General features: G+C 41.7%; 1 protein-coding gene across 1 annotated transcript in view; it reads right to left on the reverse strand.

Moving 5' to 3' along the window:
• Positions 1-3,209: 3,209 nt before the first annotated feature.
• LOC126251447 (uncharacterized) overlaps positions 3,210-13,436 on the reverse strand; it is a 516,817-nt gene continuing 506,590 nt past the window's right edge. Inside the window, exons 15-16 of the mRNA XM_049951875.1 lie at positions 11,369-11,527; positions 3,210-6,001 (exon numbers count right to left, since the gene is read on the reverse strand). Of these exons, the coding sequence (XP_049807832.1) occupies positions 5,538-6,001; positions 11,369-11,527 (623 nt within the window). The 3' untranslated portion in view covers positions 3,210-5,537. The remainder of the gene's footprint in view (positions 6,002-11,368; positions 11,528-13,436) is intronic.

Raw genomic sequence — 13,436 nt, forward strand, 5'->3', positions numbered from 1 at the left:
TATTAACAACTGCTTCAGATGTATTTAGTCCTTTATTATTCCACCACTACCGGCTTCTTGGCACTATAAACCACATGTTCAGGTGAACATCTGTATAACGATAAATCCAGGAGGAATAACATCCCTGAGATATACACTGATATGGTAGATTATTAAAATTTTAAAAATTTATAATATATGAAAAATTTTTGCATGAGTTTTAGTAGTGACATGACTAAGACATTAGAGTGAAAAAACTCGGAACCTCGCTACCCTTCATTCGTTGTCCATCACAACGAAGCACCGCTAATAGACGGTATGTCATAGTATAAAACTGCCAGATTGCAGTATAGTGGATGGATTCCAAACAAATTGTACCATAGTGATACATTAGTAAGCATAAAATAAATGAACACTATTAATTCCTAATTTTGTGCCAGAATGAAAACCCAACAAGTGGTTGCCACAAAATGGAGAGATATTCTAGTACAAAATTGTCAAGCAAATAGCTATTTAGGAAAAGTAGAACCCAAAAATCGCTTACCGCTTCTCCAATCTATATGGAATCGTGACCAGGGGACGTGGCAGTGTGCTCTGTCACGTTGATATTCTCACGTAAAAAATTTAATACTTTTTGAAAATTTTAAAATCTTAGTAATTTAGCGTACTGGTGTCTATCTGAGTGCTGTTATTCCTTCTAGACTTGATTGTTATACAGACGTTCACCTGAAAATGTGGCTTTTAGTGCCACAAAAGCGGTAGTGGCCAAATAATAAAGGATGAAATACAGCTGAGGCAGTTATTAATACCCTAGATGGCTTCTCTTAGCTGTGGGTGCCCTAACTACAAGGTTGCCCGCAGTTTCCTAGGAAGATAACCCTATGAATAGCAACATGTTTTCCCTAATGGGTATTACCAAGAAGGGAGGGAATGGGAGGGGTAATTTGTGCAGAGGCAATTTGTTCCCACAACTGAAAACAAAGATAAAACCAAATTTCATTAATTCTTGTTAACTTTTATTAATTACAATTTTTTTAAGAGCTACTGATGTATAAGTTGTGTTTACTACCTCACAGTACCCTTTAGACAATTTTAGCTAAACCAACGCATTTTGTGAATTGTTTACATTGTGGGGAGAATTGCTTCGTGACCACCACAAAAAAAATTGAAGAATTGCAACTTCCATTGACTGTGGTTGGTTAAAGGTATATAGATGTGTAAGACAGGTCCAGAACCAGAAAATGTGGATATGACATTTGTTTTGAAAAGTCAAGTTCACTACTAAGATCTAAATTATTAGGTTAAGTTTAACTGAAAAATTTAAAACAAACTTGGAATCTAGTATAGGAAATCATTAACAACAATAAATATCGTTAAAATTGTAATATTAATCACATGACTATATTACAATGTTTTTGAAAAGGGTGTGTGAATACCCCCAAGCACTACATTGGTACTGCAATGGTTAAAACATGCAATTGTTAAACATTTAAAACAAATGACAACAAAACCAAAAAATATTGTTGTCCAGTTTGCTTAGTGACATCTATTTGTAAAATATTATAAAGGGTTTTCTCACATTTAAGTACATACAATTTAGTTAATGAATCACACTTTCGATTCCAGAGAGATTGCTAACTAAGAATGCTCTTTACACATTCACTCATCAAATATTACAAGCTTTAAATAACAAAATATCAGCAGTTGGAATTTTTTGTGGTCTTTGTTTGATTGTGTACCTCCTGTTATACTCTAGAAAAATCATTCTGAACAACGAGAATGAAAAGGGAGTTCACAGGGTTCAGTTTTAGGTCCAGTTTTATTCCTTATATATGTGAATGAAATTTTGTTTAAGTTTCGGCAAGCAGAATGGTACATTTACAGGTGATACTACTGTTCTAATGCATACACAGAAAGCCACAGAAGAGATACTTAACGATTAAGAATTATGAAGTGGTTCTCTGTAAATGTACTATACTTAAATTTTTGGAAAACACGTCATATTCAGTTGTGTTCAACAATTACAGTTATAAAAACAATTGACATTGGACACAGACAGGAGACACTAAATGGTAGAACACTCCAAATTTTTGTGTGTACATATAGATTAGAACTTGAACTGGAAAACGTCTATTATGTATCTTTTCAAGCAACAGAATAACTGAGCATAGGGAGTGTTGCATGCATAACTTACATAATCATTCATAGCTACATATTGTCGGCCAGAATTATTACTATTAGGCAAGACCAAAGCATGGCCTCATTTTTGTTTAATTTGAATTTCACATGTTCTTCTAAATTTCTGGATCCCAAATTGACAGGAGAGAGGTTTCTCACATGCTGGATTTGATAGTTTTTCCCAATTAACGTGCTGATCCAATATTTTGCTGTGGTCTTTTACAGATTCTTTGTTTTTTTAAATAGATTAACTGGATGCCATTAGGTAGTGACAGTAAAAGATAGGAAATCTGGCACATTATAGATAGGTCAGTGAGTAAGACTTTTATTTTGTCGCTATTTGTATTTAATCTTTACTCAGAATATATCTTAAAAGAATCCTTTCAAACAGCGAAAGAATCGTCAATGGAGAGAGATTCAACAATATACGCTACGTTGATGATACTACAGTGTTTCCTGGCAGTTTAAATAGTCTACATCTTTTATCCCTACTCAATGAAAATAATTAGCGTTATGGCCTAGAAACCAACGCGAGTAAAGCAAATTACATGCTTATCAGAGTGACATACCATACTCTTAACCAAATTCTTCATTTAGTCGGCCATATTCTCTCTAGCTGCTTTAAATTCATGAGGGTATCTTTGTTCCGTCGTTACAACCAAGCAATATTAGAAACGACATGAACATCATAAGAATCAATAAAGACAGACACGTCCTTCCTTTCCAAGATAATTTCCGTATACGCAAAGCATGAACACAAAATAAGCAATTTCCCAGTAGCCAAACATATACTGATAACCAGACACCATGCAAAATAATTGAAAAGAGCCTTTTCCATTCTTCACCCTCTCCTATCCATTCTCCCTCCCCCCCCCCCCCCCCAGTTTCAGAGGATGTCTTGCTCCTCACCTTCTCCTCCAGCACACTGTCCACCACACTACTATCGACTTTTGCCCATTGTGCTTCTATCTCCCACGCCTGTTAACCATAAAAAAGCCACTCCATTACTATCCTATCATTATTCATACGCACGATATAAGAATGCAACAACATAATGAAATAGAATAACACATATATTTTATTACAAAAATGTATGCGTTAAAGACAAACTCGTGGCAATGTTGGCAACACTACAAAACACAATACATATTTATAAATATACAGATAAAGAGTAAACAACGGTGTACGAAAATGTGTGCTGCGTAAAAAGTAAAAAAATGTGTAGTTCTGCAAAGCAGACGGAAAATTAGCCTGCAAATGAAGAAAGAAACGGAAGACGTTCTAGCCTAAGGCTTTGCCTGATGTTTATGTAGGCGAGAAACCAAGGAGAAATTATCGTACGTGAAAACCAACAACTTATTAACAAACTGTTTTTCGATCTTAAAACCAATTCAGATTGTAAATATCATTAATTACAGGCAACTGATGATGCTTTACCTCAATAAAGTGAAAAGCGTGTGCTGAGAAAAAAACGTTTTTCCTTGTAGTTATAACGACGGAATAAAGATGCTCTCACGAATATGTATCCAAATATTAATGGCAAACTAATTGAACAAGTAAACAAATGCACATATCGAGGAACTAACGTTGACACTCAGTGAGATAAACCGCAAGAAAATTAAGTCGGTACCGAGAGACCGAAAGCCATGTTTTACAAAATGATTAATGTGTTCAACAACCATTATTTCTGAATCGAAACAAAATTAAGATTTGATTCTTCAAGCTTTCCCGGCGGATGTGTTGTAAATAGTCTTCACGGGTTTGCTGCCGGATCACGCTGTGCAAATTCCACAATATTTCCTCGGAGCAACTGTTCGACATATTCAGGCGGTTCTACCTTACTGGTGGCTAGGTATCAGTTGCTCCGAGGAAATATAGTGGAATTTGCACAACGTGATCCGGCGGCAAACCCGTGAAGACTATTTACAAAATTGAGATTGCTACCTTGCAACATTTTTCCTACCCTTTTGTATGGAGCCGACAACTGGACTGTGACCGAGACAACGGACAAACGGCTTGAGGCATTTGAGATGTATACGAGAGCTGTAAAGGGGGATGCTGAGAGTATCATGGACAGATAACAGTAGCAATAATGACATTCTTGTCAAAATAAAATGAGAAAATGTCGTTGTGACCACGGTAAATGTAGAAAACTGCAGTATCTCAACTATGTAACGGGGAAAAATATTCGGTAAAAGACGATGAGAAAACAAAAGATCATGGCTTGGGAACTTTAGTACATAGACTCCACACCCGAGCAAGAAACTTTTTGAAATAAGCAAAAATGGTGTAGATATGATGTTTACCAAAATCCTAAACGGGAAGGCAGTAGAAGAAGAAGATGAGGAGGAAAGACTGTTTCACGGAAATGAGGGTAGGTCAACTTTCGATGTGATACGAGAATAACCTGTGACCTTTAGTTTAAGATACAGGTTCTGTGCCCGTAATGGTGACGAATAGAGGTCTATTAAGCAATATTATAGGACAACATCTTCAGCGGAAACATAGCGACTTTGAATCGGATATACAGGGTATCCCAGAAGGAATGGTCAGTATTCAATGATAGAAAAGATCGTTCGAGGCAAAACAGTCTAGTAAACATGGGCTTTAAAATCCATACATCAAGAGCTAAGAGGGCTTCTTCATCTTCAATAATGTGCAACGAATCTCCTCTACTGTAAGCTCCTGGCTTTCCATATTTTGGGAGGAGGTAGCAACCAAACCAAGAAAAACTGTTTAATAAATATAGGCTTTAAAATTTATACCTCAAAAGTTACGAGCAGCTGTTTAGTATAAGAATGGTTCGAATGGCTCTGAGCACTATGGGACTTAACATCTATGGCCATCAGTCCCCTAGAACTTAGAACTACTTAAACCTAACTAACCTAAGGACATCACACATCACCCAGCCATCACGAGGCGGAGAAAATCCCTAACCCCGCCGGGAATCGAACCCGGGAACCCGGGCGTGGTTAGTATAAGATATGTGTTTCACAATACTGAAGATGAACAAGCTCTCATAACTTTTACTGCATTTATTCCTGGAATTTTTTTCTTGTTCTGATCCACAGTACACCCCCTCAAAATATGAAAACCGTAGAGCTTGTGATAGAACAGATCAGTTTCACAATGTCGAGTATGAATAAGCGCTTAGAGCACTTAAGGTATGCATTTTAGTGCCTTTGTTTCCTAGACTTTTTTGCTTCGAATGATCGTTCGTGCCATATCCTTGAATACTGGCCATTCCTCCTAGGACGCCCTGTATGGACACTGATGTTGGTGACATTACCCAAAACGTCGCATAAATATTTTAAATAGGAAGAGCACCACCTTACAGTCTAAACGTAAGTTCAGTAACTGCTGAATTTTTGCAGTGCCCTTCAGACGACATTGCAAGCCTCGTCCGTCTCGTCGACGAGGCAGTCTGTCCAGGGCACCCAGGTGCCGTTCCAGCGCCTGGGGTCAGCCAGGTCGGGCTCCGTCTCGCCCTCCTGCTGGGGCTCCAGCGGTTGCGACAGAGCCTCCAGGCGGTCCAGCAGCGTGGCGAGGACGTCTTCAGGAGGTACACCGTCGCCGGATTCGCAGGGATCCTCCAGGATGTTGAAGACGCAGAAATCGGTGTTGTTCTGGAGGGAGCACAACGGCTCCAAGGGCCGGTCTGGACAGGAGACGGTTGCCTCCGCGCGCAGCCTCAGCACGTCCCCGGCTGGAGTGGGGCTGCCGAGCGCGCTGGAGAGGGCCTGGCCCGCCGGGCTGGACAACACCTGCTCGGCGTCGTAAGGGGGCGTGTACGCCGCGTCTTCTGAGCCGCTCGCTCCTTCGTACACCTCTGCCCTCTGCGTTCCTGTTAGACAGGTAGATATTTAAATGTGGGCATCAGTTCTTCTTATCAAAACTGCGAGGTGCCGGGGCTAGCAGTGTATTTAACACTAAATTCTTCTAGAATCTTCATATATAAATTATGCTCTAATCCCCCCCCCCCCTACTCTGACCCCGACTTTTGCTGTTGCACATGAATTAAAAAGAATCGCGAACTGACTAATCGACCCTGCAAGTGGAGTATAAAAGAGTTTGGCACCTGCAATAATTTAATTTGGTAGACATTAATTAAATAAAGGAAAGTTTCATTAAAGTAGTGAGAAATGAAAGGGTTGCTCTACCGATTAACAGAATGACAGTTCTGTCCAAAATAACAGTATGATTTATCATGACTAAACTCAAAATAATAAACAAAACACATGAAACATTTACAATACATCAAATTGGCTCAAATTGGATACTCAAATGCTGTGAAGGTGAAGTTGTCCCTAAACTAGATTGTGACATTTATGACGAAGTGGCATGTGGAGCCAATTCCTTGCAACTCAAGTCTTAAGAGAAACACACAGCCAACCCCACATTAATTGCTGCTACAGTAGTGAGAACTCAGACAATGACCACGCAAGACAGAACAAAGTTAGAAAAAGACGAACAGGCGCGCTCTCCTGAGCTCTGATTATCACCTAGGAAAATCCCTAATCTACCGGTGCTGCGGACATACATTACGAAGCTGTCTTCTTAACTGCAAGAACACAATCTCGCGTACCGGAGGCGATGGCTGTTGCTTCGACGTCCCGTCGTGATGATGATAATGTCGCGAGTATAGCCCGAAACAAATTATCCTGGTCTTGTTGTTCCAGGCTAAAGACTTCTTAGCAATAAAAATGCGCCTCTGAGGGAGACGAAGAAGACTCGCCACACAATCACTGACGGTACAGTGATTGATTTTAACAAGCGAAGTCACACAGTAACTCCGATACAGTCAACTTTAGCCAAAACTGCTCAAGACACACAACATAGGCCGCTTGTACGCAGAACGCTCAATTGCCAACTGTACTCTGAAAGTTAAGTTGAAGTCGAAACTTCAGCAACTTCGTGAAACAGTTACAATTGAATAAAAGTACATTAGACAGCCAACGGAAGGCCGCGAGAGCTCAGTCTTGTAACCTACTCTGACCGAAAGGCGAGAGCCGACTCTCTCAAGAACACCTGTACAAGCCGAACACAGAACATTCCCGCCTCCACGACAGTGGCCGTGGTTAAATGTTCCAATCAGCAACTCGAAAACCGGCGGAAAATTAAACTCTATTGCCGAAGCACTACTAGTCCACCAATGGAGATTCTTTGGCATCAATTTCTGCGCCGATTTTGCCACGTCACCGAGCTATGCCCTGAGCAAGCCAATCACAGTTACGATTTTGCAGAACACGCGGGAATTTGCCCGCCAAGACTGCCTGGGAACACAAGTCATTCCCACGCCTCACTGGTAGCCGGCCAGAAAGTGTTTCCACTAAGTATCTGCGAAGTAACGGAATCTCTAGCCCAGCTTCCTGCGCATTCATGGGACAGCAGATCAACATGAACGTGACTCTCTCGCCATCTGATCGAGAACAGGCTGTAAGGCTTTTATATCACGCCTGGATAGGCGGCGCGTGGGTCTGCTCCAGAGAACTGCTTCTGTAATATAGGCGGAGAGTGAAGGAAGCGAGTAGGAGCAGTAGAGGTAAAGCACTTCGGTACTGCATGTAAAAATGGCTCTGAGCACTATGGGACTTAACATCTGAGGTCATCAGTCCCCTAGAACTTAGAACTACTTAAACCTAGCAAACCCAAGGATGTTACACACATCCATGCCCGAGGCAGGATTCGAACCTGCAACCGTAGCGGTCGCACGGTTCCAGACTGAAACGCCTAGAACTGCTCGGCCACCCCGGCCGGCTACTGCATGTAACTTCAGCACATTTTATAGATTCAAGAACACAAGTAAATATCAAATGCATTCATAACTTTGGCTAGCATGAGCACACCGGTGTGAAGCAGTAGTCAATGTCTAATCCTGTGAAGTTAGGATGACTGTTCTGTATAATCTCAAAGCTATCAAACACTCGTTGCTGTCCAAACTTTAACTGAATGTAACTAATACACAGTCTCATTAGCCAGTTAGCCCACTCGGTAGCAGATGCGATATTTCCAGGCCGTCTGCTCTTGATGAAAGAGGCCCAGGTGAACGTTTCCTTCATGCAGTGTGCCAGCACATGACAGAGTATGACTGACCTCTGCAGCTACTGCTGTTAGCGGTCTCTACAGTGATGGTGTGATAGGCGTGGCCGCATTCAGTGCCATCCGAGGTCCACATTGCTGTCAGGCGCAATGCGAGATGTTCTGCCTGCATGCAATAGCGTATGAAGTCGTGCTTGCTACTGGAGGTAAGGCCTACCATCAGCCGCCGGAGCCTGAAACTTCGGCGCTCCACAACGGCACTGGATAATATCTCTAGACGTGGGTTTGTATCCTAATTTTGTTCTTCAAGATACCTTCCACATCCACTCAAACTTTGTTTGTGTAATTCGAATTTTGAAACACCAATTAGTGTGTGTGTGTGTGCGTGTGTGTGTGTGTGTGTGCGTGTGTGTGTGTGTGCGTGTGTGTGTGTGTGTGCGTGCGTGTGTGTGCGTGTGTGTATGTGTGTGTGTGTGTGTGTGTGTGTGTGTGTGTGTTTGTATGTCTGTGTGGTAGGCTGTGTGTTGGAATGTGAGGGTGTGTACCGGGGGAGCTAGTTTGTCCTATCTTTTGTGTGTATAAATTATTATTTCACTATGATACAGTGGTGGTGCTCTAGGGTGGATACATTGCATACGTTATGTGGTACTACGTTTGTAGTGTCCAAATTGGTCGTTATTTATCTACTACGTGTTTTCTTAGTTCAAAAAACGTTTGGTTCCTAATGTTTGGTAATTTATAGTGTCTCCTTTACTATTTCTGTTTTTGGATTTAGAAGTTTTCTTGTACGGCTAGGAAATGCTTCTTCTTAGTGAATGTTTCTTTGGAGGTAGGGTGGTAGTTTTCTTGTCGGAGGAGTTCCGCAAATGTTGAATGACTGTTTCTGTATTTTCATGCTCTTTTATGTTCTTTACACCTTATTTCAAGTGTTCTGATAGTCTAGTCTAAATATGGAGTATCACAACTCTTACACAGTAGATTCCAGATCTTTGATATATGTCAGAATCATCCTCCTTCTTTAAACGTTTCTGTACTGAGCTATTACTGTATCCTGAATATAACAAGATCCTGAAAGTGGGCTTTCTATGGCAGTTTACTATTTGTCTGAAGATCTAGAAATTTTAAATGTTCAGTTTCACTAATCACATGGCCATACTGTGAAATTATATATGTTACATGGCGTGTTAATTCTTCACTATTCTGTCATATTGTATCTGTGTTTCTTTGGCATCATCCGTGGCTGTCGTTGGTAAAGTTCTCCTCCCATCAGCCTGAGACGACCCAATAGCGCAGTCGGATCTCCAGCAGCCGCTGAAGGTTGAACCCAGTCTCCCACTGGCCGCAGACGCCCCATATGTCCAGTCGTCTCTCAGGTCGCCATCCATGTTTGGACCTGGCCATGAAGACCCTCCCACCATGGCCCGCCGCATGAAGGCAGTGCCTCCTCTCTTCAGATGTTGCGTTGCCTGACTAAACCATCTCTTCTTAAGGATGGATTGGTTTACATTCCAGGGAGTCATCTATGCTACAACCAACCGTACAGACATGGACCGTGGGCTGCTGCACCTACAAGCCATTGGCAACACTTCACCCGAATATCGTAGACAAACAGACTGAATGTAACATAAATACCCCAGGATTCTTTTGATGGATATTCACGACACCATCATTGCATCGGCTGGTGGTGTCTTTGTCCCGATATGCAGCGCTGTGATCGCCGACACATCATCCATGGTATTATGTGCCAGCTGTAACCACCACCATATTCTAATCAACAGGCTAACAGCGAGTGCTTCCTGCATGGTGCTCGCTGAAATCTGCCACCAGTCTGACCTCTAGCTCGCCACTGACCGTCCTGCCCCGCATTTTGCTGGACGTTCTATACGACAGTCCAAGACTTGTGTGCCACTGGACGCCATCTGTGACAGTTCAGAGCTGCTGTCTCACTAGATCCTCTCTCTGACGGTCTACGACTGCCGTGTCGCTGCTCACTATCACCAACTGTCAAGGACCGCCCTCTCCGTGGACCTTGACTGCCACTCGTCCTCGAATGACTTACAGTTCTCAGCCTATGGCGACCGCCACTGAAATACATCTCTGTTATTGTATTTCTGTTCCTTATCGAGCCCTCTCCAGTTCAATATATTTTGCACTAGAACATCGCGTCAATACACTGCGCTGAAGTGCGAGGCCAAGAAAGGCACAGTATTACTGCGGAACGTGTAAGTCAGAACTCTGCCTTCGTAGCGAATATTATGACACTCGAGGTCGTAGAACTCGCACGTGCAGTATTGAGACTGCATTCGCTATGTGTTGCGAAACGAAAAGCAACAGGAAGTCGCGATGGGCGAAAAAATGTCTTCGAATGCGTTCTATACACATGATCCGATGAGATAGTAATATATGGAAGGGTACTTTTGATTTTAGGACGCAGAATGCATTTTTCTTAATTTTCGCTTCGCTCACTCACCCGTTATGAGAAAATTGAAGGGTACTGACGTCTTTTGTACGACATTTAATGTTTTTCCAAGTGGTATAGGTGTTTTTGAAGATAACATGTATATTCTTAGATTTTTAGAGGGTGGAAGTGTTTCTTTTTCCCCTTGATTTTCACGCAGAAGGCCCTAAAATAGATCCTTCTCTGCGCAGTGTAGTGTCAACATTATTCGTCAGAAAATCAAAACTGAATAGCGAAATTTTCATGAAATTTTGTCTACTTTGCATAGAGTAGTTACTTTCGAAAAACCCATAGCCTCCGGTATATAGGCAAGAAAATGAAGAAGCTGCGAATATTTTGTTGTTTTTTACGTTTTCCGTCCAGCTCTCACAAGGCAGCAGACATGAAATTCGTGTTCAGCACCGCATGAAACGCATGGAAGCCCTGAGAATAAAACTTGCGTGATTTTGTCACGGGAAAACCACCATTTGGCCGGCTAAGTTCCTAGTTATGATGTTTTTGAAATGATAACGCGGCTCTTGGACACCATGTGTGTAGTGTAACAATAGTTATAAGGTATAAAAATTAAGCGGCTGCTTCAGTAAGGACCATTTCTTGTGTATGCTAAGACAGAAGTTGCAATGCAAACTTTATTTTCAGGGATTTGTGCAAAGAGACGCCCCTTCGGTCTGCCAGCCTACAACACCTTACCGTGTCTGTGTTTCTCGCTTTTACCTCTGATGAGCTTCCAATTGCCGACCCGCACGGCTGCGTTGCCGGCCTTTTCGTCGATGTTGACGAGCAGCTCGGTGCGTGGGTGTAGTTCATCGGCCACCAGCTCCGGCCACACGTTGACGCCGTCCAGGTCATCTGGGAGGGAAGATGCGTTTCCTCCTGCGAATACAAGGAAATTTCAGTATTCCTCGTCCCACGCGGTGTAAAAATTTATGCCTCGTGATGACTGGGTGTTGTGTGCTGTCCTTAGGTTAGTTAGGTTTAAGTAGTTCTAAGTTCTAGGGGACTGATGACCATAGCTGTTAAGTCCCATAGTGATCAGAGCCATTTGAACCATTTGTGACAATATATAGTATATCGTCAGGGCATATGTATTCTGATAATAAATTAAAATGAAGATGCATTCCCCCAAATTATAAAGGTTACAATGTATTCCCCAAAGATTGTCCGTCTGTGGGTGCTGTTTTTGACATACAACAGATCAACACCATACATTCCCGCTTCAGTTTTTCCATCTTCCTGAGCTGAATTTGCCTTTTAAAACGCCGCAGCTACAAAATACAATGTTACAGATGTCACGACCTATGACTTACGACTCTTCTGCTTCAGCAACGCTGTGGCGTTTCGCCACTATGCCATCATTTTATTTTAGCCCGAAGTCACATATACTGAAATACTTTCGCTCTCAGGGGAGATTGATAACGTGCTCCAGCAAGACGTATGGTCAGGCACAACGGACAGCAATGGGTGAGAATGCGGCAGTCTAGTCGAGATTGAAACAGTGAAATGAAAATTAATTTAAAAAACGTATCAGTAAACGACAATTAGGGCAAAGTAAAATCATGGTTCAAATGGCTCTGAGCATCCCGGCCGGTAATTAATAATAAACGTGTTGAAATGATAAGCCGACCTTGCCAGAAGCTATTGTCATACTAGTATTTCCCCTTTCTAATGATATTGTTAAAACAATAACATTAAGAACGTAGTATGATGTATGAGAGTAATGTAACGAACAGCGCCGTTAATACAATAGAGGTGATCTAGCATAAAGCGTCGGAATTTCCTTAAGACTGTTCACAGATGATATGGTTGCCTATAAGAAAGCACTTACGTTAGAAGGCAGTATCAATTTGAAGAGCAATCTACAGAGTATTAATAAATGGTGCAGGCTCTGGCAGGTTCACCCTGAATGTAAACAAATGTAACATGCTGTACACACATAGGAAAAGAAATCCACTATTGTACAATTACAATATTGACGGTAAAATGCTGGAAACACTATCAACCGTAAAATATCTAGGACTAGCATTCCAGAGCGATCTTAAGTGGAATGATCACGTAAAACAAATAGTTGGAAAAGCAGCTTCATAGGAAGAATCTTAAGGGGGCGAGGGGTAGGACGTTAAAAATAAAAAAAATCGATTTTTCAAAAAATATGACTATGCAGGAGTAGGTTTGATAATGAATAAACAATAGGAATGCGGGTAAGTTACTACGAACAGCATATTGAACGCTCTATTGTAGCCAAGATGGACACCAAGGCCACTCCTACCATAACAGTACAAATTTATAGGCCTACTAGCTCCGCAGACGATTAAGAGATTGAAGAAACGTACGATGTGATAAAAGAAATTATTCAGATAGTTAAGGCAGACGGTCATGGAGGACCGGAATTCGGTAGTAGGGAAACGAAGAGAAGGATGAGTAGTAGGTGAATAAGGACTGAGGGTAAGGAATAAAAGAGGAAGCCGCCTGGTAGAATTCTGCGCAGAGCGTAACTTAATCACAGCTAACACTTGATTTAAGAATCACGAATGAAGGTTGTACACGTGAAAGAGGCCTGGACACATTGGAAAATTTCAGATACATTACTTAATGGTAAGACAGAGATTTAGGAACCAAGTATCAAATTGTAAGACTTTCCAGGGGCAGATGTGGACTCTGACCATAATTTATTGGTTACTAACTGGAAATTAAACCTGAAGAAACTGCAAAAAGGTAGGAATTTAACAAGATGGGACATGGATGAACTGAAAGAACCAGAGTTTGTACAGAGTTTCAGAGAGGG

Source organism: Schistocerca nitens, chromosome 4, assembly GCF_023898315.1.
Source record: "Schistocerca nitens isolate TAMUIC-IGC-003100 chromosome 4, iqSchNite1.1, whole genome shotgun sequence".
NCBI lineage: Eukaryota > Metazoa > Arthropoda > Insecta > Orthoptera > Acrididae > Schistocerca > Schistocerca nitens.